At 33.7% G+C, this 24,637-nt stretch overlaps 4 protein-coding genes across 4 annotated transcripts in view; 2 read left to right on the top strand and 2 right to left on the bottom strand.

The window, feature by feature from the left end:
- Positions 1 to 297: 297 nt before the first annotated feature.
- CBG22584 lies at positions 298 to 980 on the bottom strand (the record flags this gene model as incomplete). The annotated part of the gene is made up of 5 exons (XM_002632749.1): positions 298 to 367; positions 418 to 476; positions 526 to 616; positions 690 to 860; positions 934 to 980. The coding sequence occupies 5 exons, from the start codon at positions 978 to 980 to the stop codon at positions 298 to 300; spliced, it is 438 nt and encodes a 145-aa protein (XP_002632795.1).
- A 646-nt stretch (positions 981 to 1,626) lies between these two features.
- Positions 1,627 to 15,721, top strand: CBG26271 (the record flags this gene model as incomplete). Its single annotated transcript, XM_045244985.1, has 3 exons — positions 1,627 to 1,661; positions 13,812 to 13,924; positions 15,489 to 15,721. The coding sequence occupies 3 exons, from the start codon at positions 1,627 to 1,629 to the stop codon at positions 15,719 to 15,721; spliced, it is 381 nt and encodes a 126-aa protein (XP_045100533.1).
- Positions 15,722 to 18,950: 3,229 nt separating this feature from the next.
- On the top strand, positions 18,951 to 23,794 carry Cbr-nhr-34 (the record flags this gene model as incomplete). The annotated part of the gene is made up of 8 exons (XM_002632750.2): positions 18,951 to 19,132; positions 19,616 to 19,823; positions 20,086 to 20,415; positions 21,728 to 21,916; positions 22,167 to 22,380; positions 22,652 to 22,812; positions 23,196 to 23,333; positions 23,681 to 23,794. 8 exons carry the CDS (start codon positions 18,951 to 18,953, stop codon positions 23,792 to 23,794), a joined length of 1,536 nt encoding a protein of 511 aa, XP_002632796.2.
- Positions 23,795 to 24,102: 308 nt separating this feature from the next.
- Positions 24,103 to 24,637, bottom strand: part of CBG22588 — a gene marked incomplete at both ends in the record, with an annotated part of 4,623 nt that continues 4,088 nt past the window's right edge. The window contains one exon of the mRNA XM_045244984.1: positions 24,103 to 24,621. Within this exon, the coding sequence (XP_045097606.1) occupies positions 24,103 to 24,621 (519 nt within the window). The remainder of the gene's footprint in view (positions 24,622 to 24,637) is intronic.

The following is a 24,637-nucleotide window of genomic DNA, read 5'->3' as shown; positions in this document are numbered from 1 at the left end:
TTGTTCACGGAAAATCGCCATGGGTACTCGGAACATGCCTGCCGCAGGCCATTTACAGACCAATCGCGAAAGCGCCACCGCAAATGACCAATATTCCGCCTATCGCGATCAAATCTCCTACAATTGGCTTGTCGCGAGAGCAATAATTGGCCCATATTTTTTCGAAATTGGAATCTTGCTGCTGCTCAAAATTACTTTATTACACAAAAAAAATGAAAAACGAGAAATTAAGAAACGAATTTTGTCCTTCCGCTGTAGTCGCGCTGCTTGGGCCGTCACCGGGGCGTCTCGTTCTGTCTATTTTCGCAATTCTGGATGACAACACCCATGAGAAGCAGAAGATGATGTTGATGTTGTTGCAAAGAAACTGAAATAGTTTATCTAAATTTTAAGCCCCCAATAATTTTTGTGGTATACCTCTGACACAAGTTATCGATTTGAAATTTTCTCGAAATCCACGAATTTGACACTTCCGTCTGAAATCTAAAGTTTTTTTCTCTGAATTTTCTGTTCAAATTCACCCACCATTCCAGTTTTTCTTCCTTCCTCTTTCTCAGCCGCTTCTTTTTTGTAGTGCCCAGTGGACGTACCAGAAAATTGAGAATATCCTGGCTCCCTGTAAAAATTGGTTTCGAAATTCGGACTTTCTGGACACTGCTTAACTTTTGAAAGAACAGTAGCCCTGCTACCTCCAGAATAATCCAAAATTTCGACTTTTATCTTCCGAAAATTTCATTTTTCCGATTTTTCTGCAAGCAAAAAGTGAAATACTTGCTGATACAGTTCCTTCCTCTTTCTCAGCCGCTTCTTTTTTGTAGTGCCCAGTGGACGTACCAGAAAATTGAGAATATCCTGGCTCCCTGTAAAAATTGGTTTCGAAATTCGGACTTTCTGGACACTGCTTAACTTTTGAAAGAACAGTAGCCCTGCTACCTCCAGAATAATCCAAAATTTCGACTTTTATCTTCCGAAAATTTCATTTTTCCGATTTTTCTGCAAGCAAAAAGTGAAATACTTGCTGATACAGTATTCTAGTATGTTCTTGTAGGTTAAATAATATTTCACGGACAAAAAATGCAAAGAAAACTGCAAAAAACGATGAAAAATACCCAAAATAGGTGAAAGAACTTCGAAAAAGAGAAAAAAATATATTTTCGCGATTGGTCAATTGTGGGCCTTTTATAGGGCCAGTTAGTAAGATACGCAATGTTCTCGCGAATGTTCAATTGTAGAAGCACTAGTTCGCGGTAGGTGAGTAATTGGGTCGCTTATAGCTCTTCATCTGTAATTGGTCAATCACGAATCACCTGTGATGTGTGCGGCGCTACTGTGAGTAAGGTGTTGGGTTCGAACTCTCTGGTGGTATTTCCCTTTTTTCTTTTTTTTTCATTAAGTTTGTTAACCTATCAAATAATCAGCACAAAATTTTCCGACCAAAAAAAGAAAAGAAAAAAAAACAAGCAAGAAAAAAAATAATTGAATGGGGTTTTGAGTTGACGCCCTTCTTCTTATTTTTGCCTATTTTTTCATCTCGCCTTCTTCTCATTTTTTTCTTTCTTCTTGCTTCCTTTTATATTTCCTTTTTCTTTTTTATATTTGAAATTTCAGAAAAAAGAAACTTTAAAAATGGATGATTTACAACAAATGCAACAATATTATCAGTGAGTCTTTTTAATTGTAAATTAATGTTTCAAAGTTTCGATAATTTTAGCTTCATCTCTTTTTTCCTAATTTGGCACTAATTTTTTTTATTGTTTCCCACTTTTGATGTTTTTCGTCTAGTCTGGTTAGTTTTATTTCAAAAGGTGTTTTACAAAACTATTTTTTCACAATTTTGACGAATTTTTAATGGTGTATTTTGACTACCGGACCCTTTTAACATATGTCAGCAGTTGAAAAGCGCCATTTTCGACCGCGAAGCTCAGTCATCTTCAAATTTTAGGCTATAATTCTACTGGTCTACAACCGAATCATATCTCCTGAAAGCTTTTTATATTCAATGAAAGAAGTACAAATTTGTCTGTTTCACAAAGTTCTCAGAAAGTTCTATACATACTTTTCTCTAATTTGCATAACACATGTTCTAACCAAAATTGTTTTTTTATGAAATTTAAAGATTGTATAATGGGATTTTTTGGCCACCGTAGTCCAAAAATGGTCCAACATACATCTGACATGTTTTATAGGCCATTCATCTGACATGTTTTACAGGCCATTTATCATAGTGGCCTAACTTTGGCGAGCTGAGTTTCCTAGGCCACCATCGTGAATGACCTAGGAATTGCTTGATATAAACCTGGTGTGTTTTCTAGACAATTTCACCATGGTGGACTAATTTTTACAAGTTGAGTTTCCTGAGCCATCTTCAAACTTTTTGAAAATTAAGTTTGGAAAAATCTCAAAATTCGTCATTTCTCAAAAAAAGAAACGGACCATGATGTTTTTGATTTAAAAAAATTGAAAACTACGTCGTTTTCTACAATCTTGTAAAAATTTTATCTTATTTTTGTCAAGGTTTAGTGTTCCAACTTTTCTTCGAATTTTTTATGAAGCAAAAGATGAAAATCAAATTTCTACCAATTTTGAAATTTTTACTGTTTTCAGTTCCCTATAAAAACTATGCTCTAGTTTGTTGTCATAATTTTGGACCAGCTGAACAAACAATTTTAAAAAAGAAAGATCACTTCGGGGATTTCTAGAAACCCAATTAAGGGACAACATCAAGAGCAGGTGCTGACGTTTTCCTGGTCAGTTTTTAGTTGGAATTCTCTGAAATATAGGAAGGGTACAATCTACTTTATGTGTTTTGATCTATTTATTCCCTCTAGATTTTTTTTTCTAAGAAAAGAAGGGAACGTGTGAAAATATATGGTAAATAGGGATTCCTATAATATCTGATAATCTTCGTACTCACTAGTATGATAGACAGACTGAAATATTCAGATTTGAAAACAGAAATTTTTGGGATTTTCATAATCAAAAACTCATCATCTTGCATTTTTTGAGTGGGTGAAACTGTGGAAGTTTTGAAACATAGATATAGTTTTAAAGGGATTTGGCATATCAAAACGTTTCTCAAGATTCAACTGAAAAGTGAATTGAACTTAAGTTTTTGTAATTTTTTCGAAATTCGGCATTTTTAAGCCTTAGAAATCATTCATAAATATAATTTTTAAAGATCTTGAATGGAAAAAGTTGAAAATAATTTTGAAAAATCTAAATTTGAAAAAAAAGAAAAGAAAATAAAAAAAATTGTCTACTCATAACCAAAGTTAGTAAAATGATCGAAAAACATTGAAACTATAAAACAGTGATAATTTTTCGAGCTATAGATAACTTCAATTTTTCAAAATCTTTTAAATTTGATATTTGAATTTCAGTTTCAAAAATTTTAGTTTTATATTTATTTTTCAGATCTGATATTTAATATCGGGACTTTTTTTTTCGAAAACCGTAAATTATCCGTTCTCGCTTATTTCAAATTTCGAAATAGTTACTATTTTCGTCACTTTCGTCCACTCTGAAATAAAATAGTTTTTAGGCCGCAAATCATTATTGGGCTCTGTTTCGAAAATATTTTAAAAGTTTCAACTTGTATCTCGAAAAACCTATTGGAAAGCTTTAGTGAGAAAATTGTGACATTTTTAAAATTCGACAATTTTAAAATTTTGAAAATTTTCGGGATATCTAAACTTTCAAAAATAAAGAAAAATGTCAGAAATATTTTCGAAAAATCTGAAAGTTGAAAAAAATCCGGTTTCGAAAAGTCTAATTCTGCATTCATTTTTCAGTTCTCATGATTCACGGTTTCTTTTTCAAAAACTTTAAATTTTTCATTTTCGCTCATTTCGAATTTCGGAACAGTTTCTTTAACATTTAAAATTTGTCGAAACATTGAAATTGATTTTCGAACATCTTCCCAGTTTCAGAAAGTCTAATTTCGCATATTCATTTTATTTCATTATTAACTTTATTCCCGGTTTTCAAAACTTCAAATACCTTAAAAACTCTATTAGATAGCCATGGCACTCTATTGTTCGATGGTGGTCAGGGGTGGCATTCAATTAGAGGCTGGCACTTTCTACTAAAACTAATCACAAAATGATTCGATTTTTTAAATTTTCTAAATTTTCTAAAATGACTTTCGAGGTTTTCTTGATTTTTCTACTTCTTTTTTAGAGACTATCGGAGTTTGATATCATCCTGAAACATTTTTGACAAATAAAGTACCTTTTTTAAGCTTGAAAAAAGCTAGAAAACCAAAAAATGATTTTTGTGTTATTCTTCAACTTTTACACAGTGAGATCAACTCCGCAGTGGCGTAATATTAGGGGCTGGCACTCTATTGTTCGGAGATGCCCTGGGATGGCACTATATTAGAGGCTGGCACCCCTAGGTGGCTATCTAATAGAGTTTTTACGGTATTATATTTTCGCTGATTCTAAATTTTTGGATTCTTCGAATAATCATCAAACTTCAAAATGATAACTTGCGAAATATTGACAATAGGAAACAGAAAATATCAAAATTCTTAGTTTTCAAAAAATAATTACAATTTCAAAAAGTCTAGTTTTGCATTTATATATTTTTTTAATGATTTGTGCTCCGGTTTAAAAATCAAAATTTGCATATTCATTCTTATGTTCTTATTATCAACTTTGTTCCCTTTTCTCAAAAATTTCAAATGTTCCATTTTTGCAGAGTCGAATTTTGCATGTATATATACTCTTAAATGATAATCCTTTCTTTTGCGCAAAAACTGCAAATTTCTCAGTTTTGCTTATTAAAAATTTCGGAATAGTTGAAACAGTGCCGTTTTCACCGGAAATTTTGAAGATATTTAGGAAAAATCAGAAAAAAACATTTTCGGTTTCCAAAAGTTTTTTTACCACCCATTATCTAGCTAATATGATAGGGCTGTTTTGGTTCTAATTTTATATTTTTTCTCCATTTTTAAAAATTACCATTTTTCGAATTCCAAGTTCCTGAATTCTGATCATTGTGTATCGCTTCTTTTCTTTTGTCTCGCAAAACCTTCAATTTTTAAAATCTAACAAGAATTATCTACCGAACTCATCTATTTTTCTATGTTTCCATGATCACCCCCAATACTTCGTTTCTCCTCTCTTTTCTTTGATCTTTCGATCTATATTTCTGATTTCTGTCACAGGTGGTGTGGTCAGTTTGTGCTTGACATGAGCCCCCTGATAACTATTCTCTAGTTAGAATCACAGAATTTTAAAAGATAATCTGATATTTTTGTTGGCTACGTATGTAAACATAAACGTATAGAGAACATAATCTTAATATGGTGTGTGTATTAGTCTGGAGAGAGAGATAGAGAGAGAGAGAGAGAGAGAGAGAGAGAGAGAGAGAGAGAGAGAGAGACCTGCTAATGTGATCTAACATAGTAGTAAGAAAAACATATTTATGAATAAGAGTCTGAAAAAAGAAGATGATCTTTTGATTCTTTTTTCTAAGCTTTTCTGACTAAACTGAAGTTTTATTGAGTCCTTTCTGTTTCTTTGATCACCACCCTCGACTTATAAAAGGAGACTAAAAAAGAGAGAAAGTGCAAAAATGTTTATTTGACAACTCATTATTTACCCATATCAACGCACAGAGATCAAAATGGATTTTGCAATGATTCAAAGGATTTGTGGATTGTAAGTACTCATAACTTTGAGCTAATTTTTTAGGTTCCTGTTAAAAATATGAAAAAGTCGTCAACTGATAAAGTGTTGCTCATAATATCAGCAATATTTTATTGGTTGACCACTTTTTGATACGTTTTACAAGAATCAAGATAAATTGGGTCAAAACAGATATGTTTAGGATTTTTTAGGAATTTCTGTATACCGTAAACACTAGAGCCCCTATAGCAAATTTCCTGTGAGTTACATCAAAAAGTGGTCAACTGCTAAAATGTTTTTGATATTATGACTAACATTTTATCAGTTGACAACTTTTTGATATCTTTCACAGGAAATGAGATATATGAGCTTAAAGTCACAGTATTTTTTTCCCGTTTCAAAACTTTGGTGAGAAAGATGTTTAATTTGCTCTCACAATACCAAACACTATCGTTCTAGATTCATCATGTCAGATTTTCGGTATACTTTCTAGATTAGTATGATTATTCGATATAGACTTTTCCATGCATTCAATCACATAGATTTTTCAAATTTGGCGCCTAATTATCTGCTTTGATAAATTAGATAATTACAGTGGCTTCTGCACGGTGAGTTTTTCACTACCGCTGCTTCAACTTTGGAATTTTTTTTCTCGAATTCTAGTCCATAACTTTTTTTTCTGTTCCATAAATTTTTAGTAAATTTTATGAAGAATATATAGTAAAAAAATGAATAAGATTTTTTTGTCCGTTGTACTTTAAAACGAAATTATCCAAATTTTCTAAAATTTTTCCGAGAAATCCAACAATTTTTATAAATTTTTCCAGATATGAAATTTTTCAAAAAAAAAATTATGTTTCCAAAAATTCGTAATCTCTCCTTCTGAATTGTTTCTTATTGCTTCGCTTATGTCATGAATCGCGCTCCATTGAACAAAATCAGGTTGCAGTGCGAATTTTTGTAGTGTAAAGGATACATTCCGTATTTTGTACCTTGCCCTATAAGACATCTGGTCATCTGCAACATCATCAGAATTTCGGTCATTTTTCTCCCCTCTCTCCCTCTCTCTCTCTCTCTCTTTTTCTTTTTTTTCTTAATCACGGGGTCATCATCTTCTCCTCATAAATAGCCGAAGCCAAGAACCACGTGATGCAACATGACACCTTTTCTTGCAGATACGGTAGTCTCTGTCCATAATCTCAGATGTCTGATCAGTTATCACTGATTAGGTGATGAGGAACACAGAAATATTTTAAAGAGACGTGCAAGAATGTAATCTTCATTTTTAATGAGAAAAATATGAAAGATATAATGAAAATGAGAAAATTTTCTGAACTAGAGGTACGAGGGACCAAACGATTTTTAAAGTGATTTATTCAAGATGCCTATTCATTAATTAGTTGAAAAATCTTAAATTCTAATGAAGAACCTGAAACCGAAATTTATGAAAAAAAAATGTTTTTAACTGCTTCTCATATTTGATAACTTCGTATGTATTTAACTGACTGCGGCATTCAAAGATGATTTCGTTGAATGAAAAGATTGAAAAAAAAAATCGTTATTAAGAAAAACTTCGGTTTCAATATTTTAATTTCTCACTGTGGGAAATGTATTTCATGATGACAAGTTTATTACTATCATTCTGTCATAAATCTCAAAATAATTAGTTTTAAAAAAAACTTTTTTAGCAAAAACTGCAAATAAAAGTGCCTCCTAATATTTACCAAATTTAACTCGGTTACTGTAAGAGGTATCAAAAAGTAGTAAAATAACAAAATATATTTGAAATTGTGATGAATATTTTGTCAGTTAGCTATTTTTCAAGATTTTTACTTTTTTTTTTCAGAAAACGAGATAAATTGGTTCAAATGGGACGGTAAGGGGCACTACTATTAGATGAAGTTTAATGTGATGGTGTTGCAAAACGGTACTGAAATTAATAAGCAATGTATCCCTCTTTAGTTATCAATATTCTGAAAAGTTAAAAGTTTTCATGACAGGATCCCCCATTTCATGTTTCTTAAACTGTAACTATGAATGTAAACTGTAACTATGAATGTAGGTTTGAAACATGTAATAGAAGGGTCACTTTTATTTGAGCTTTTTATTTTCAACATACACCCATTAAACTCAAATGTTCATCACCCAGAAAATGCCTCTCTGAAACTGTAAATCTTTGGAAAAATTCATAGACTCTTTGGAAACTAGGTCAAAAAACCATTAAAAGAAAACGTCTACAGCAATTTATGTTTGCAAGTTATAGCACCACTGAGCTACGCGGTTGCTACTCTCCAAACTGTTCTCGAAACTTTTACTTATCCAACTTTTTCATGAAGATATAGCTTCGAGTTCACTCCAGTAGAATCACATTTTTTTGCAGAAAATAATTGGTTTCATTTACTAACTAATGTTCTAAAAGAACGTCACTTGCACATTGAGCTCAATTAACTCGGTTCTTGTAAGAGTTACAAAAATATATGAACTGATTATATTTCTATCATGATATCCCTTTTTTTTATCAATTGACAGATTCTTGCTATCTTTTATAGGAACTGAGATAATTGAGCTCAAATGATAAGTATAAGATGAGGTTCTATTAGCGCAGCTACGGTAACCTATGTTTTTTGAGCGTTAATCTTTCTGATTTTTTTCTCTGTTTTAGAAACCTTATTTTCAATGTGACTGTTTGGGAACAACTATTGCTTCGATGATGCTAACGAGGGACCACTAATATTATCACTATCGTATCCAATTGGCGCATTTTTTCTTAACAAAACCCTAACTTGTTTTTTAAACTTATTATCCGAAAACATGACTACTATAAAACAAGACCGAATCTTCATTATAACAATTTGAAACTTGGAAAAAATGTCTTGTTATAAATCCAATATTTCATCAAGCTCGTAAATTTAGCCTAGTGATATCAAATACTAATTTTATTGCGGATTTTGTCTGAAAAAAAAACGTTCCAGAGATCTTCAAACTTGGGTTACCGTAATAATGAATAAAAATTGAGCTTTTCAAAATACATAGTTCCAGAATGTTCCATCAGAAAACGGTTCAAAAATCAACAATTTTAGAAGATTCGGTTTTTTTTTTCAAGAATTGGACGATTTCTAAATGTTTTATTCAGTTTTATTCGTTCAGTTCAGTTTCGTTAGGCTTAGTAGCTTTTCGATTTTCTTTCATATAAATCTAAAAATTCAGAAAAAGGTTCAGGGACTTTAAATTACGTTTTTCCTGAAACTCTATTCCTCATGGAGTTGAGCTTGCGAGCGTTGCTACAAGCTGAGCAACGGTGGCGCAAGCTGGAGTGTCCAAAAAGTACGACAAATTACGTACTTTCGCTCCAAAAAAAGTCATGTTCCAGTTTCACCATTAAACTGGCTAATTTTCGTTGTACGATGCTATGATTTTTATTGGGCGAGGTTTCCCAATTTTCAAAATCCAAAAATACTAACCTCCCAAAAAATTTGCTATTTCAAGTTTGTCATAAAATTGAGGTGGACCTAACCTTAATATTGCTTGCACTGGTTTGTAAATTTCGATCTCCGACATTTTCCACAAAAAACATCGTCACTTTTTCCATTCTCCAACTGGTATTTCCTCTCTATTCTTCTAGTGATCTGACTGCGTAGCCAGTCGACTATTGATTCCTCCTCAACAAGTGATATCACTTTCTTCTCTGGATTATTTTTTTATTTTGTTCAGTGCAAACTTTAGTACCCCTCTCAGTCTGTCCAACAAACCAAGGTCTTTGTGTATTTTCTATTTTTCTGATCCTATAAAACTTTTTTTCATTCCTAGCGGCGGCAATTCAAAATCGACCAAAGATCCTGACCTCCTATTGACCGTCCCCACGTGGAATGTCTTCTCATTTTGATCTTCTGATTCTCTCGCTATCTGCGTCTCTTTTACAAAATTGTCTCTCGTCGCAAAGTTGTACAAACAAACCGTCTCGGGGCAAGACGAAAGGACGAAAAGTTTCCACTTTTCTCTCTCTCTCTCTCTCTCTCTCTCTCCCCCTCTCTCTCTCCCTCTCTCTTTCTCTTTCTCTCTTTCTCTTTCTCTCTCTCTCTCTTCGAAAAAAAGAGTTTTACACTGATTATGTGTATTTTGTGTGTGTGTGTGTGTGTGTCGGGTTTTGTTTCGATTGTCTCTATAAAAATGTTGCTGACATTTTAATTCTTTTTAAATTTCCTACTGTTTCAATTAGATTTCTTTTCTAGTTATGTAACTTTTTGGGCAATTAAAGATTAATAAATCATTGGATCGTTAGAACTGAAAATCACAAATTTCTATTGCAAAAAAAATCCAAAAAATGACATTTTTGTATGGCACTATACTGCTGAATCAAATGTCAAGTTTCTGATAATTCATAGAAATTTGAAGAAAAAAAAAAACAAAATTACCGTTTCAAAGAGTTCATAGGAAATTGATAAACTTGCAATATGTCTAGGCAATAATTCAACCCGCTTTTCCTAGATTTGTTAGTTTTGAAGTGTTAAAATACCAACAAAAAAACCTGAAATTTTGAAATTCCTTTTTATCATTTTCCACTTTTTCCATGATTCTCGCAAGAAGGTTAAACTAGAATCTAGTCTTCGATTTTCCGATTTTTCCAAAAAAAATGTCCTGTTTCAATGATGTTATAGAAAAATTTGCAAGTTCTAGAAGTTTAGGTTTGACTTCCTTGGAAGATATCAATGAAAAAATGTTGCTTTTTCTATTTCGATAGGATTTAACTGTAATTTGGCTTTCTGTCAGAATTGGACATCAATTTTCAAAATCCCGAAGAATTTTTCACAAAACTTAATTTCGAATCTGAAAAATCCGCTAACTTCCACTTCTTTTTGTTCCAATGAGACCTCTTTATTGAGTTTCCATAACCGCGTAGCTGAAAAACTAAAAAATACGGTCGAACTTACAGTTCTACTACTGCACATTGATGTTTCATTATGTTCTGAAAAGTTCCAATTTGAAAAAAAGATTGATAAATGTGAATCTACATATTTTTACAAAATTAAGCAAAATTTCACCGCTCACCATCTGTAAATTTCGTTTCTAACGCTTCCGATTGGACATTTCTAATAATTTTATCATTTTTCTAATCTATTTTTTTCGGAATTAATCATAGTTCCCTAAACTACACACCAGACCTGAGCGGAATTTCTTATTCCTTATTCCTTCTTCCGGATTATTTAATTTTTATTCCTTATTCCTGATTTTTTCTCATTCTTCCGGATAATTCGAACAATTTTAAATTTAACATTTAAAATTAGAAAAACGCTTTCTAAACCTAAACTACCATTTAAAAAGTCGTTTAATGAAGGCTAAATTCCTCTTTCACATGTTTTATCAGAAAATTGCGAAAAAAAATTCGGTTTTTTTTGAAATTCTGTTCCTTATTCCTTCTTCCTTATTCCTGATTTTCAATGTTTGTTCCTTATTCCTTATTCCTACTTTCGGATTTTCAAAAAATTTTATTCCGCTCATGTTTGCTACACACCGGAATGTTTCACCCTATTTATAGAAACTTTATCTGAATTTAGTGAAACTGTAAGATTCTATATTTATCAAAATTTGACATTTTTGAAATTCCCTGAAAAAAAACTTTCTACAATTTTAGACAGTTCTCCAAACTTTTTTCTTGAATCCCTGTAAATTTTTAAATTTCCTATGTAAACTTTCTCAATTTTTTCCAATTTTCGAAAAAAATATACTATTTCGCTTTGAGCTCGAAATTTTCTAATTCGAGAGTCGTTAATTTTTTTCAAGTCTTTGACAATTCCAATTCAGAGTTCTTATATTTGCAGGCGTTGTTGAGCGAAACTGTGAAACACTTTTATCTTTGAGAAATCGAAAAAATTCAAAAACCCATTGTAAGGGACCATAAGACTGAAGAAGCTTTTAAACTTTTGAGTTTCAATACGTTTACTTAAAGGTGGGGGGGGGGGACATGAAAAAAATAATGTTCTCGAAATTCCGTTCAAAGATGCCCCTCGAGGAGATGAACTTGTGAGGGCGATGATTGAGGGTGCGGCGCCGCTACCGACTGAGCCATGCGGGCAAAGAGAAAGTGCACGTTCGATTGCATACATAAAGGCGAGGACGACAGATGTACGCAGAGTGACATTAAGTGTTGTACACCGTGACGGTAGAATGCATAACCTAGCTACAAAAAAACTACGAAAAATCTCCTGTCCCCCCACCTTTAATAAAATCCAAATTTTCTGCAAAAACTAATAGAACCTTCATGAAACTGAATAATTTTTTGAAAAACTTATTCTTTACTTTTCAATTCCAAAATATCAAAGATTCAAAAGTACCCAAAAATAAATCATCATAGTTTGATCACCTAGTTGTCTAATCTCCATATCGGGGAGACATTTCGGTGTTAACATACACGATTCTTCATGAATCCCTTTGCACATCTGAATCTCTTCGTCACGTGACACTCTCTCGAATTTTTCATCTTCTCTGCGCTCTCTCAATTCTCCACACTCTCTCACCGATCGGATCGTCAATTTTGAACGTTTGAACTTGCGCAGTGAAAAGAGACAGTGTTGGAATTAAAGGGAGTAGATTTTTGAAAAAAAAAGTGAGAAATAGAGAAAACATGTAGGGGAATAGACACACACATACACGAGGTCAACTTGTGCCCTGATCAGTAGGAAAACGGAGATTTTTTAGTTATAAAAATTTTTTAAATATGGTTTTGGTTTTTTGGTTGCATTGATTTGGTATTGAAGTTTTTAACTATTCTTTTGTATCAAAATTTTTCTGTTTCCCTATAGTCATTTACTCTAATTGTTTTCAATATCTTATTGCTAAGATTTTGATATTCTGGTTTTTGTGTGGACTTTGTCAATTTTAAAGACGTCCTGAAAAACTTCTCCAGAATTTTTCGAATTGTCTGAAAATTTAGGGCTATACTGAACAAATTGGATCTTCATTAACAATTTTTTGTAAAAATGCGGGATTATTCCTACTGATAAAGAGCATCTGATTGCATGCTTCCCTTAACGTCTCTAATTATGAATTAGTTGAAACTGGTAAAATATTATTAAAAAATATAAAATTCTAAACCCTATCAATTGTTTCAAACTTCCAGAATCCACATCCCGCATCTAAAAATCAGTTCTTCGAAATATTCTCGATTTTTCCTCTTACAATTATATTAATACGTTCATTTCAAAAGTTCTTCATTATGACTTATCTGAAACAGATTTAGTTTTTAAGAAAAACCTAATTTCGAGATCTTCCCACAAACTTCAAAATAATCGTCCTAATCTAAAAATCAGTACTCTGAAATCGTCCCTCATTAAAATTATTCATATTACCATGAGGTCACAGTAATCTGGTTTTTGAGCTGTGTAGCTCAAAATACGACGAAAAATTGTTTGCTGTTGCCGTTCCACCATGTTCTTGGTAACATTGGTAACACCGATTTATTCATACTGAGAATTTTGGTAAATCAAGAAAAAATATAATCATAAGAGGGCGGAAAGATTAATCGCTTAACAATTTTAACAGGTTTTTTCCCAAACTTCCAAAATCCATATCCTGATATCTACTTCTTACTAAGGAAACTTTTCTGTGTGTGTGTCTGTGTGTCCGTCTTGGACATTTACTTGAATAACTCAAAGGGACGTGGGACTCCTATAGTGGTGTGTGGTATGTAGTCATGGACTGCCGAGCGCTTCATGTCATCTGAATTTCAGAAACCCTAACGATCAGTAATCAGAAAATCCAGGAACATTCTAGAAAATAACAAGAGATTCTACATGTGGGCATCTATTGTGCGGTATTCAAAAATTCCGATATCGGGAAAATATAACTTTTGAAAATAAAGAAACTTGGAAATTTCGGACACACGGAAAGTGGGAATTTCTGAAATTAGGAATTCAAATGTAAGATAAAGTAAACAAAACCAGGAGGTTGCGCCCCCGGCAGGGGGCTCAAACCGACTGGTAGGAATCTTAATCTAAAAATCATTTTATAGAAAGTTTATAGAAATTTACGCAACTTCGGAGCTCTCAGATTGCAATAATCGCTATTATAAACTATCTAATCGTTATTCTAGATTATTTGAGACGGGCATTTTCATATTGTCTAAAATTTCCTAAAAAACATATCCAACATCCACATTCTCATCTAAAAATTTCACATTTTCAGCCACAACGGCTCACCATCGGTTTCCACTACGCATCGCCGTCCGAACACGTCATCGGCACTGGAGCCAGCGCGGAAACGACCCAAACTCTCGCCGCCGGTAATGCCATTAGATTGTGAGTTTTCAAAAACATAATTTTTTATGATCCAAATTGTTCACAAATTTGCTTTTCTATGAAAAAAGTTTAAAGGGGGACTCTGACCAGAAATTTTTATTGCATTAAAATGTGTTAAAATTTATCTATTTTCCGAGAATTATTGCGAAAAAATTCAAAAAAAAAAATCCGAAATCCCCGAAAAACGGCGTTGAAAAGGACGAAAATTCAAAAAAAGGTGCCGCCGGGGGACGAGGATTTTCAGTGAGAAACCTAGGCCACGGCACCTGACAGCCTTTTTTCAAGTCGCCGACAGTGGTTTTTTACGTTTTTTACCTGCCGGACATGAAATTGAAAAAAAATCCGGAAAATTTGCCACATAGGAAAGGCGCCCGCTGCCGTGGTTTCTCACTGAAAATCCTCGTCCCCCGGCGGCACCTTTTTTTGAATTTTCTTCCTTTTCAACGGCGTTTTTTGGGAATTTCGGATTTTTTTTTGAATTTTTTCGCAATAATTCTCGGAAAATAGATAACTTTTAACACATTTTAATGCAATAAAAATTTTTGGTCGGAGTCCCCCTTTAATTGGGTGAAGTCGTGCAGATTAAAAACCTAGGTATCAAAGTGGTTTCTTTTTTCAATAATTCAAGAAATATCGAAATTCGTTGAAAATGCAAAAAAAGTTGTTTAGTTAAATAATTTCTCAAAAGTAGTTACAAAGAATCAGCAATTTGAACAATTGGAACATCTAATTTCTAGTTTTTGAAGTAGAAAAAAATTAATAAAAATAATGAAAATTTTTTTTGTGAAAGTTTTTCTGTTTCCAAGTATTCATTTATTTTTTAAAAGGTTCCTGGTAATAGTGATTCAGTCACCGCTTTAGCTTACTAGGATTTTGAAAGAAAAATTCTGTGAAATTATTGTACTGATAGCGGCTTGAAAAGTATTTATGTCCAAGAGTGACTAAAAAATGAATGGCACCAAAATATCATATGATACAAGTGAAACCGAACTTTTCTCCCCTTGAAATGAATTGGTTTAAAAGGACGTTCCTTCATTATTGGAAGGTACATAAGTTCAAAACCTAGCAGCGAATTTCGTATTCTTCTGTTTCAAATTATTAACATAAAACGGATGATGAAATTGTTATTATTCCGTTCTGAATTTATCTGATTTCACTGAAACAAACTAGATAGTTGCAAAGAAGCTACATCATCGAACTAAAATAAAACGTATCGTGCGTTCTTTGTGAAATCGTGAAACTGTAAAACTTTCAGAAGATATTGTGTCATAAAAGTGAAAAATGCACATTTTAAATTTTCTGTAAAAAATAGTCAACTTTGATGCGCTACAAAAGTGGTTCAAAATTGTTCGATTTTTCAAAAATATTTTGAAGCACACTAAACAAAAACAGAGCTTCAAGTTTGTAATTGATTAGTTTTTGTACAAATTCGTCTAAATGAGATGTAGCGCTTGAAGCCAACGATGTGATAGAGTCTAGGGTCCTGCCAAGCGGTGTATCTCATTTGGACGAACTTGTACGAAAAAATTGAAACAAAAATCAAATCATCATTATAATTTTTCAGTGACCGACTCGATCCTGTCATCCGACTCCCAAGCATGCACATCAACCCTGAAAGGAGTGGTCACGGCGGCCGGCGCGGCCCAAATGTCATCAGCTGACAGAGCCATAGCGGCATCAGTCGCTCAAGCTCCGCCCATTTGTATCGTCCCGAGATCTGTGGAATTTTTGAATCCCAAAACCGAAGAAGGCTTGCTGGACATACCGAACTCAATGGCGAATATGCAAAGTGGTTAGTTTTTAGTTCAATTTATCAATCGTCATCCAACATCTACAGTAATACAGAAAAATTAATTAAATTTATAAAAAAACATAAATGAAACTGATTTTTTTAATTCAGTATTTTTATTTACCTTTTAAATTAGCCCCTGACCCCTTCCATCTACTTTTTTCCAAAATACAAAACCAGTAGTTTGCACTTTTCCGACGAAAAAAATCGCATTTCTTGAGCAAATAGAAAAAAGAGCAACATGTTTATCAACCAATTATGGTTACACAGCCAATTCAAGTTTTGTAACCTCTGTCACTAACCAAATAAAACCTTTAGGTATTCAAACAAAAAGCCACGTGGTTTAATGATGTATCAGAAATGAAATCATAGATCAGACTTCAGATACGCTGTAGACAGAACTAAATGCTCTAACCCATACTTGAAAGTTGAGCTCAATTATCTCGGTCCCTTAAAGAGATATCAAGATTTCGTTAATTGATGAAATGTTTATCATAAAACTACACACATTTCATTAGTTGATCGTTTTTTGATATCTTTCACAGAAACTGAGGTAATTGATGTCAAAGCTGATAGGTTTCTTGAAAAATGAATTCCGTTTAGAAACCCATACAAACTTCAAGTTCAAAAAAATGGGTCTAAAAATATAAGTTTCGAAACTTTGAAAAACCGATTCTTTAAAAATGTAAGGATTATGGGAATTTTTTACTCCGTTGCCAATGTAATCATATAAATTTTGGAAAACCCATGCAAATCAAAATATTGCAACAGCAAAATTTTAGAAATCTGTTTTTCCAGATTTTCAACTTTTAAACAGAACACCATTAAAGCGGAACATACAAGTGAAACTCATAACATACAAGTGAAACCTAATTTTTTCTTTCACAAAAATAGGTTTAAAGGGGGCAGCAAAGTTTTCGGATGTTTTGGACGAACCCTGTTGCAAATCCTTCACTGATATCCACAATATTTCCACTAACTTCTTGTGGTCTCAAAAACAGTAATTTTTCTGAAAGGGCCGGATTTCGAGAAACGCAATTTTTAGTTATATTACCGATTAAATACTCTAATATGCATTTTTAACGGCGCATTTTCATATCCCACTTGTGAAACATGGAATGTTAGTTTCTGAAAATGTTCTAGGCTGATTAGCCAAAACATTATCTGTTTCAAGTATTCTGTTTCATTTTCAAATTTTGTTCTTAACCTTATTGTGAACTTGTTAGACGTTAACCGACTAACTTTTTAGTAAACACTCAAAAATCTAGTTTTCCAATTTGGAATTCCAAATACGTGATATTTGAGAAAAAAAATCCGATTTAAGTTTTCTATAATTGTGATTTTCTGTCACTCATTATGATACATCGTCCATGGAAGAAAACTAACGCGTAGCTCAGCCGGTGCCTTTTACATTTAGTCCATCTGCTTGAAAGACTTTTTTAAACAATTCATGAACGGTTTAACGAAACGGTTTAATGTGCATTTTTAACAGTACATTTTTATATCCCAGTTCTAAAACATTGAATTTCACTTTCTAACAATGTTCTAGGCTATTTAGCCTAATTTTTTTCGAAATTTTTCTGTTTTATTTACAAGTTTAATGTTTAAACTACTGTAGACTTTATTCGACGAATTCGACTTACAAAAACAGTGTTTTCTTTTTTAAATTTTACTTTTCAAATGCAATACGAATACCAATTATGAAATCGCATTTTGATATCTAAACACGAAATGTTAATTCCTGACAAAAAAAAAATATTAGGATGTTTAGTCTGAAATTTTTTGAAAGTTTTCTGTTTCATTTCCAAATTGTATTCTCAATCTAATGATGGACTTTATTACACTCTTGACTGGGGCCCTTCTCAAAGGCAGATTAATAGGAGCAAGAGCAAACTACCGTATTTTATCACAGAGCAATAATTCACTTTAATTTGTTAATGGATACAAGAATCTAGTTCTCAATGTATTAGTTTGATAATCAAACATTTTTCCGATTCAAGTTTTCTATAATTGTGCTTTTCTGTCATTAGTTTTGATACGCGCCAAATGATCTCTTGTTTTTCATTAAAACGGAAAAAAACCAATCTTCGATTCAGCTTCAATGTGGGAGGTCTTTTAATTGGGATAAATAAAAACGAAAAGTTTTTGAAAACCTTAACAAATTAGGAAGCCGTAAGAGATTTTTTTGAGTTTTTTCGGAGTTACAGTATGCATTTTGACATGATGATGTAAAGTTATTAGTGTTCATACAGTACATTGTTGTCGTGGCGCTTTCAGACACACCATCGTTCGAATAATCTAGAAAAAGATATTACAACTTCAAACTAAACAAAATAAAAAGTTTTGTGTATTTTTGTTGAAATCATGAAACTGTAGAATTTTTCCACCGTAGCTCAGTAGGTATCAAAGAGCCTTAAAAATTTTTAATAAAAAGCATCTTTTCTTGAAATCCGTTTTCAAATATTTCCATTTTTCTGGATTTTTAGGACCCTTCTATTACAAGGGTCACCTCTCCTTCACGTGCATGACCTATATGGTTTTATCATTTACTATTATCTGTATCTGCGCCTTTAAAGGTCAAATAAAGGGGTATTCCCCACTAATATAGATAACATCTAAAGGGTCCAAAATTTGATCTTTTGGTCTCTTTTTCAAATTTTTGAAGACTCCCCGTCCCGCTTTTCCTCCTAAATACAGTCTACTATATGCTATATGCACACTGCTTTCCGCCCAATATAACAAGAATTAGATTACAACAATACAAATGTATTACACCTGTTTCTGTTTCATTGGACAGGCCAATATCAAAAGATCAACTTGCCGGGGGGATTCCCCCGTCTGACGAGAGAGTATTCCCCCGTAGAGACGCCAGAGAAGCAAACGGGGAAAAGTGAGAAACGCTGCGCAATCAAGTGTATGTATATAGAAACAAAACAGGTCAGAATAATCGCCATTTTGCGTATTCGGAGGACAAAATTAGTCTAGTCTGTGTATTTTGTGTTGTGTACTGTTGTCAGGATGCTGGAGAAAAAGTTTGAGTATTTGATTAAAGCTGAAGGTAAGGTATCTCTGCAGTTTGAGCTCAATTATCTCAGTTCCTATAAGAGATATCAAAAAGTGATCAACTGACAAAAATATTTTTGACAATATGATAAAATTTTATCAGTTGACAGATTTTTGGTATCTCTTCTAGGAACCGAATTAATTGTGCTCAAAGATCAATCGCGTGGTACAGAAATGTTCTGTAAAATTCCTATTTTACCAATTTCACAAAACTGTGAATTAATTTTGACCAATTTAATGTGTTCCAATCTTTCAGAGTTCACCGGAATGAAATGTCGGGTTTGTGGTGATTCACGAGCTGGACGTCACTATGGGACCATTGCGTGTAATGGATGTAAAGGATTCTTTAGAAGGAGGTAAGGACCTTTGAACCAATTTATCCCGGCTTCTGTAAGAGATATCGAAAAGTTGTCAACTGATAAAAAGTTACTGATAGTGTGATAAACATTTTGTCCGTTGATCACTTTTTGATATCTCTCATAGGAATCGAGATAAATTGAGTCTAAGTTAGGTGGCACTTTTGCGGGCGGAGCCTCAAAAGTTCCTGTTTCAAACAAATATTATACACCTTGGAATTTAGTGTATTTTATTTTGTATTGTTTATGACTATCATTTCAAAAACTGAATCAAAAAGATAAAGATATCAAGAAGCAATCAACTGACAAAAATTTCTGATATTATGATGAATACTTATCAGTTGACTATAATTTGATATCTTTTACACAAAACAAAATGAATGTTATCGAAATTCACGAATTCGCCGTTTCACGACCTCTTTTTCAAATCAAATCGAATAACTCACATAATCGGTATATGATCCGTGATTTTTCATTTTTCAGTATCTGGGAACAACGAGACTATGTATGTCGATTTGGTGGAAAATGTTTGATAGTCCAGGAGTACCGCAATCGGTGTCGAGCGTGTCGTCTGAGAAAGTGCTTCACAGTTGGGATGGACGCGAGAGCGGTGCAGTCGGAAAGAGATAAGCATAAGAAGAATCCGAAAGATGACGAGAGTGGATCACCAACATATCCAACTTCGGCTACGGTAATGGTGTATTCAACTTTTAGGCAATGTATCATGGTTCTTATGAAAGATATCGAAAAGCGGTCAACTGATAAAATATTTCTGATTTTATGATTAGCATTTCGTCAGTTAGCTACTTTTTATATCTCTTATAGGAACCAAGAGAAACTCGGTCAGAGATATTTCACAAACCCAAAAAATTTATGCTTCAAAATTCCCATAATTGCATCTAGAGGCATCATCTATAATTGTGAGATATTTTCCACAACTACAAAAGTTTCAGCCAATTTCCATCCCCTCCACTTCAACATCTCAAACACCCACAACGACCTCATTCAACTATCAAAATATCCCTGGAATTGTCAGTAGATCATTCTCGGAAAACCTAATAATGCGAGATCAATCCGTTCCGCCCGTCGTCGAACAATCCGCATCACATGCTCAGTCTCACGTACCGCTGGTCAGATATTTGATCGATTTGGAAAGAGCCACTGATAATTTAATCGATGAGAATTGTGATTTTATGAGCATGGAGTTTGATCAGTTGTGTCGAGTGGATGTTACGATTGAAGCGGCGTTTCGACAGCCTGGAGTTGTAGCAAAGAGGACACCGGTAAGATCTTTTTCGGGTGGTTGAAGCAGTCCAGGATTGAAAAGATTCGAAAATTTCTATTTGAAATAAGGCAACTGAGATAGTAAAATTAGATACAGTTACCGTATTTCCTCTAATAGAAGCCCACCTCTAATAGAAGTCCATGGGCGTTTATTAGAGAAAATACGGTGATTAAAAATTTCATAATTTTTGGAACTGGTATATTTCAGAACTTGAAAATTACTCAATTTCTGATCTTCAGAATTGCTGAATTTTGAATTTTGAGATTCTGGAATCTCAGAATTTCATAAATTCCAAATTTTGAAGTTTAGAATTGCAGAATGAATACTTCGAATTAAAAAAAAAACCTCGAAGTTCAAAATTCTTAACTTCCGAATTGCCAAATTTCTGATTTTTTTGAACAAAATTTTTTTGAAAATTAGTCATTGAAAAATAGAAGCCCACCCTCTAAAAGAAGCCCACCCTGAGAGAGAGAGAGAGAGGTTGAAGAATAGAGTCCCATGGGCTTCTATTAGAGGAAATACGGTATCTTGAAATTTTGGTCCCTTAAAGGTGGGGGGACATGAAAAAAATAATGTTCTCGAAATTTCGTTCAAAGATGCCCCTCGAGGAGTTGAACTTGTGAGGGCGAGGATTGAGGGTGCGGCGCCGCTACCGACTGAGCTACACGGGCAAAGAGAAAGCGGCCGTCGGATTGCATACATAAAGGCGAGGACGACAGCTGTACGCAGAGTGACATTAAGCGTTGTACACCGTCACGGTAGAATGCATACTCTGGCCCCGAAAATCCCCCGTAAAATCTCCTGTCCCCCACCTTTAAGGAACTTTTGAAAAATTTTCAAAAATGCTTTCCAAACTGAGCTCATGGTCGCAGCGAGCCAAAAGTGCAAAGGGGTACGGTATCAACAACAAGGTAAGCATCGATTACTGTATACCGTCACTCAAAAAATGCATAGTCTTGCTCCATAAAATCCTGATTTTTTTCTGATTTTAAATGAAAATAACCGTCTTTGAGGACTTCGAAATTTTATTGATTTATGTCGATGGTTGAGAACTGTTTTGTAAGATTTTGCTCAAAATGTTTATTAAAAATCTAAAAAATCTGCAAAGTACATAAGTGTTGGTGATATCATGATAAACATTTTATTAGTTGACAATTTTTTAAAATCTTTATTAGACATCGAGACGCTTGAGCTCAAAGGAAAACTGAAAACTCCTGTTGAAATTCCTATTTTCCCAATTTCACAAAACTGTAAAATAATTTCGACTAATTCAATTTATCTCAAAATCTCTACCTAAACCCCATTTTCAGCCCCGCTGGCTCGCCCTAGAACGTCTAACCACCCTAGAAGACGTTCATATCGCATGGTGTCGATCGTTCGTTCTCTGTCTGGACTATGCAAAAATCATGAAGGACTATCAAGAACTCTCGCATTCCGATCAGTTCACACTGTTAAGGAATCGAGTCGTTTCAGTGAATTGGCTGTGTCATACGTATAAGGTGAGTAACCGGGATCAAGAGAAAAATTACTAGACGATTAACTGACGAAACCAATAACATACCAAAGTTATGTGCTAACTGGAACAGAACATTTTGATTCATTAACTTTAAACCAATTTACCTCATTTTCTTTAAAAGATATCGAAACGTTGTCCACTGATAAAATGTTTAAAATAGTATCAGAAATATTTTATCGGTTGACCAAAATTTGATATCTTTTACAGTAACCAAGATAAAGATAGATTTGCAGACCTTCAAAGCCGGCTGTGATGGTGTAGCTCTAGTAAACGGAAGCTGGTACCCCAGAGACAAAGAGCTCCAAAAACAGCTGGACCCGGGATGCAATCATTATTTCCGAATACTCAGCGAACATTTGATGGAGGATTTGGTGATCCCAATGAGAGATATGGACATGGATGAGGGAGAATTCGTCATTCTCAAAGCACTCATTTTGTTTCGAGCTCGTGAGTTTTGTTTTGTTTAGATTTCGGGATACGAATGAACAAGCAAAGCAAATGAGATCCCAAGTGTTCTTCATAGCTATTTGAAACAGGGAAATGTTTGTTGCCAATTTTTGATTCAATTTATCTCAGTTCCTGTAGTAGATAACAAAAAGTGGTCAACTAACAAACTATTTTTGAAATCATGTTGAAAATTTTATCAGTTGACCATATTTCAATACCTCTCACAGAAAACGAGACAAATCGAATCAAAATGAACATCCCTTTCTTTCAGACCGCCGCCTATCCGAAGAGGGTCGTGCTCATGTGAAACGTGTTCGTGATAAGTACATTGAAGCACTCTATCAACATGTTCAACATCAACATCGTCATTTTTCTTCCGTTCAAACGTCTATGAGGATTAGCAAGATTTTATTGTTGCTACCAAGTATTGAGGTAAGTTTCTTGGTACCAGCCATTATTAGTGAAATGACAAAATGCCTAAAAAAGTAATTTTAAATTGTTCAATTTTTTTTGAAAATTATAGAGTATACTTAACAAAACTAGTGCTTCAATTTTGTAGTTGACAACTTTTTTGTAAAAATTAAATCCTGATGAGATATACCAAGCGTCAAAATTCAGAGTCATGACAGTTTGAAGTGCTTTATCTCATTTGGATGAATTTTCACAAAAAAATCGCCAATTAAAAAATTGAAGCTCTATTCTTGTTTAGTATACTCCGAAAGTAATAGCTTTATCCATTGAAATTTACTATGTTTTGTAGCTATTCAAATTTTGCGCCATTTTCAACCCGTATTACGAAAATTATTCGATTCCAGCACCTCTCCCAACAAGAAGACGACAACGTTCAATTCCTTGCCTTGTTCAATTTGGCCAACTTGAACGGACTACCGTATGAACTTCACTCATCCATCAAGCAGCACATCCCAAACGGTGATGATGGGGATGATACGCAGGTTTGTAGAGCGAAGGGTGTACTGTAGTGGGTGGACAAACAGATTAAGTTCAGTAGACGAGATAAAAAAGGTTCAACCTTTGGAAACTGTTTCAAACAGGAATTTTTTTTTCAAACTTTCAATATTGAAATTAGCTCTTAAATTCGAATTGCAACATTTTTTATCAGAAGAAATTTTGCAAGAAACTTCAAAAATGACAATAATTCGCTGAAAATTCCGGAAAAATCACTATTTTGAGCTTGAAAAAACACGTACTAGAGCGTGAACAGTAAAATTCCTATTTCCTCATCTGTTACCTAGAAAACTCTAGTGTTTCTTCCACATTTTCCCATTAACCAGTGTGCCAGGTCAACGAAGTCACCTCCAACAACGATGGACCACGAAGCAGTGAGAGCAGCAGTCATACCCCACTATCAGTATCCACTTCTCAATTCCAAGAATTCAAACCCACAATGCACTAGGTTTTCTTTAGAAATTTTAGAATTTTCGCATAATTTTTTCTCCTTCTTGTATATATTTATTTTCATTTTAACCTTCCCAACTTCTCAGAATTTTGTGATTTTGAAAAAAAAAGTGTGGTACAGTATTCAGGGACCTCATTTGCCAATTCCCCCCAGTTTTTGTGATTTCTATATTTTGCCTCATTTTATCGCTACTTTTAAAGAACATATATGAATGAAATTTTGAATTCAAATAAGCTGATTTTATATTTTTATGAGACACAACAGGAACAGAGTTAAAGCAGAGTCATTGTTTTGAATTTTCATTATTAATCGGAGGTCTTCTTTTTGATCTCTCCGTCGTTTTTATTCGAAAATCTCCAATATCTTCTCTTTTTTGGATTGATTTCTGGCTTGGCAACAACTGGACCCGCTTCCGTCTGTAAATGAATCAATTTTGAAATTTCTAGGTCAAAAAATAGTACCGTTTCATTTTGCGTACCATTTTTATTATCTTTGACAGTATTTCTTCTAGCTCCATCCCTTTTTCTCATAGCTCCACGTAGCCTATTTGCATCATCGATCGGAGGTTTTTCAACCTGCCCCTCTGCTACAGTCTCCTGTTTCAGTTTCATTGCTCCCAGTTCTCCTGATAGCTTCTTTAAGCCATCTCCGTCGGATTTCTGGCTTTTTTGACGTCCTCTGTGGCCTCCTCTATTCCGTTTTCTTGATGCGTTTTGAGTCTTCGGAACATTTTCGTCTGCTTTTTCCGAGTTTTGAGCCTTATTCTGAATCTGATTTCGAGAATTCTTCAGATGATCGATTGGTTTGGAATCCGAAGTTCGAGCCTAAAACCAAAACATT

The sequence above is a fragment of the Caenorhabditis briggsae genome, assembly GCF_000004555.2.
Source record: "Caenorhabditis briggsae complete genome, chrIV, whole genome shotgun sequence".
Taxonomy (NCBI): Eukaryota; Metazoa; Nematoda; class Chromadorea; order Rhabditida; family Rhabditidae; genus Caenorhabditis; species Caenorhabditis briggsae.
The sequence above is the reverse complement of the archived record's forward strand: the minus strand, read 5'-3'. Positions and strand labels throughout refer to the sequence as shown.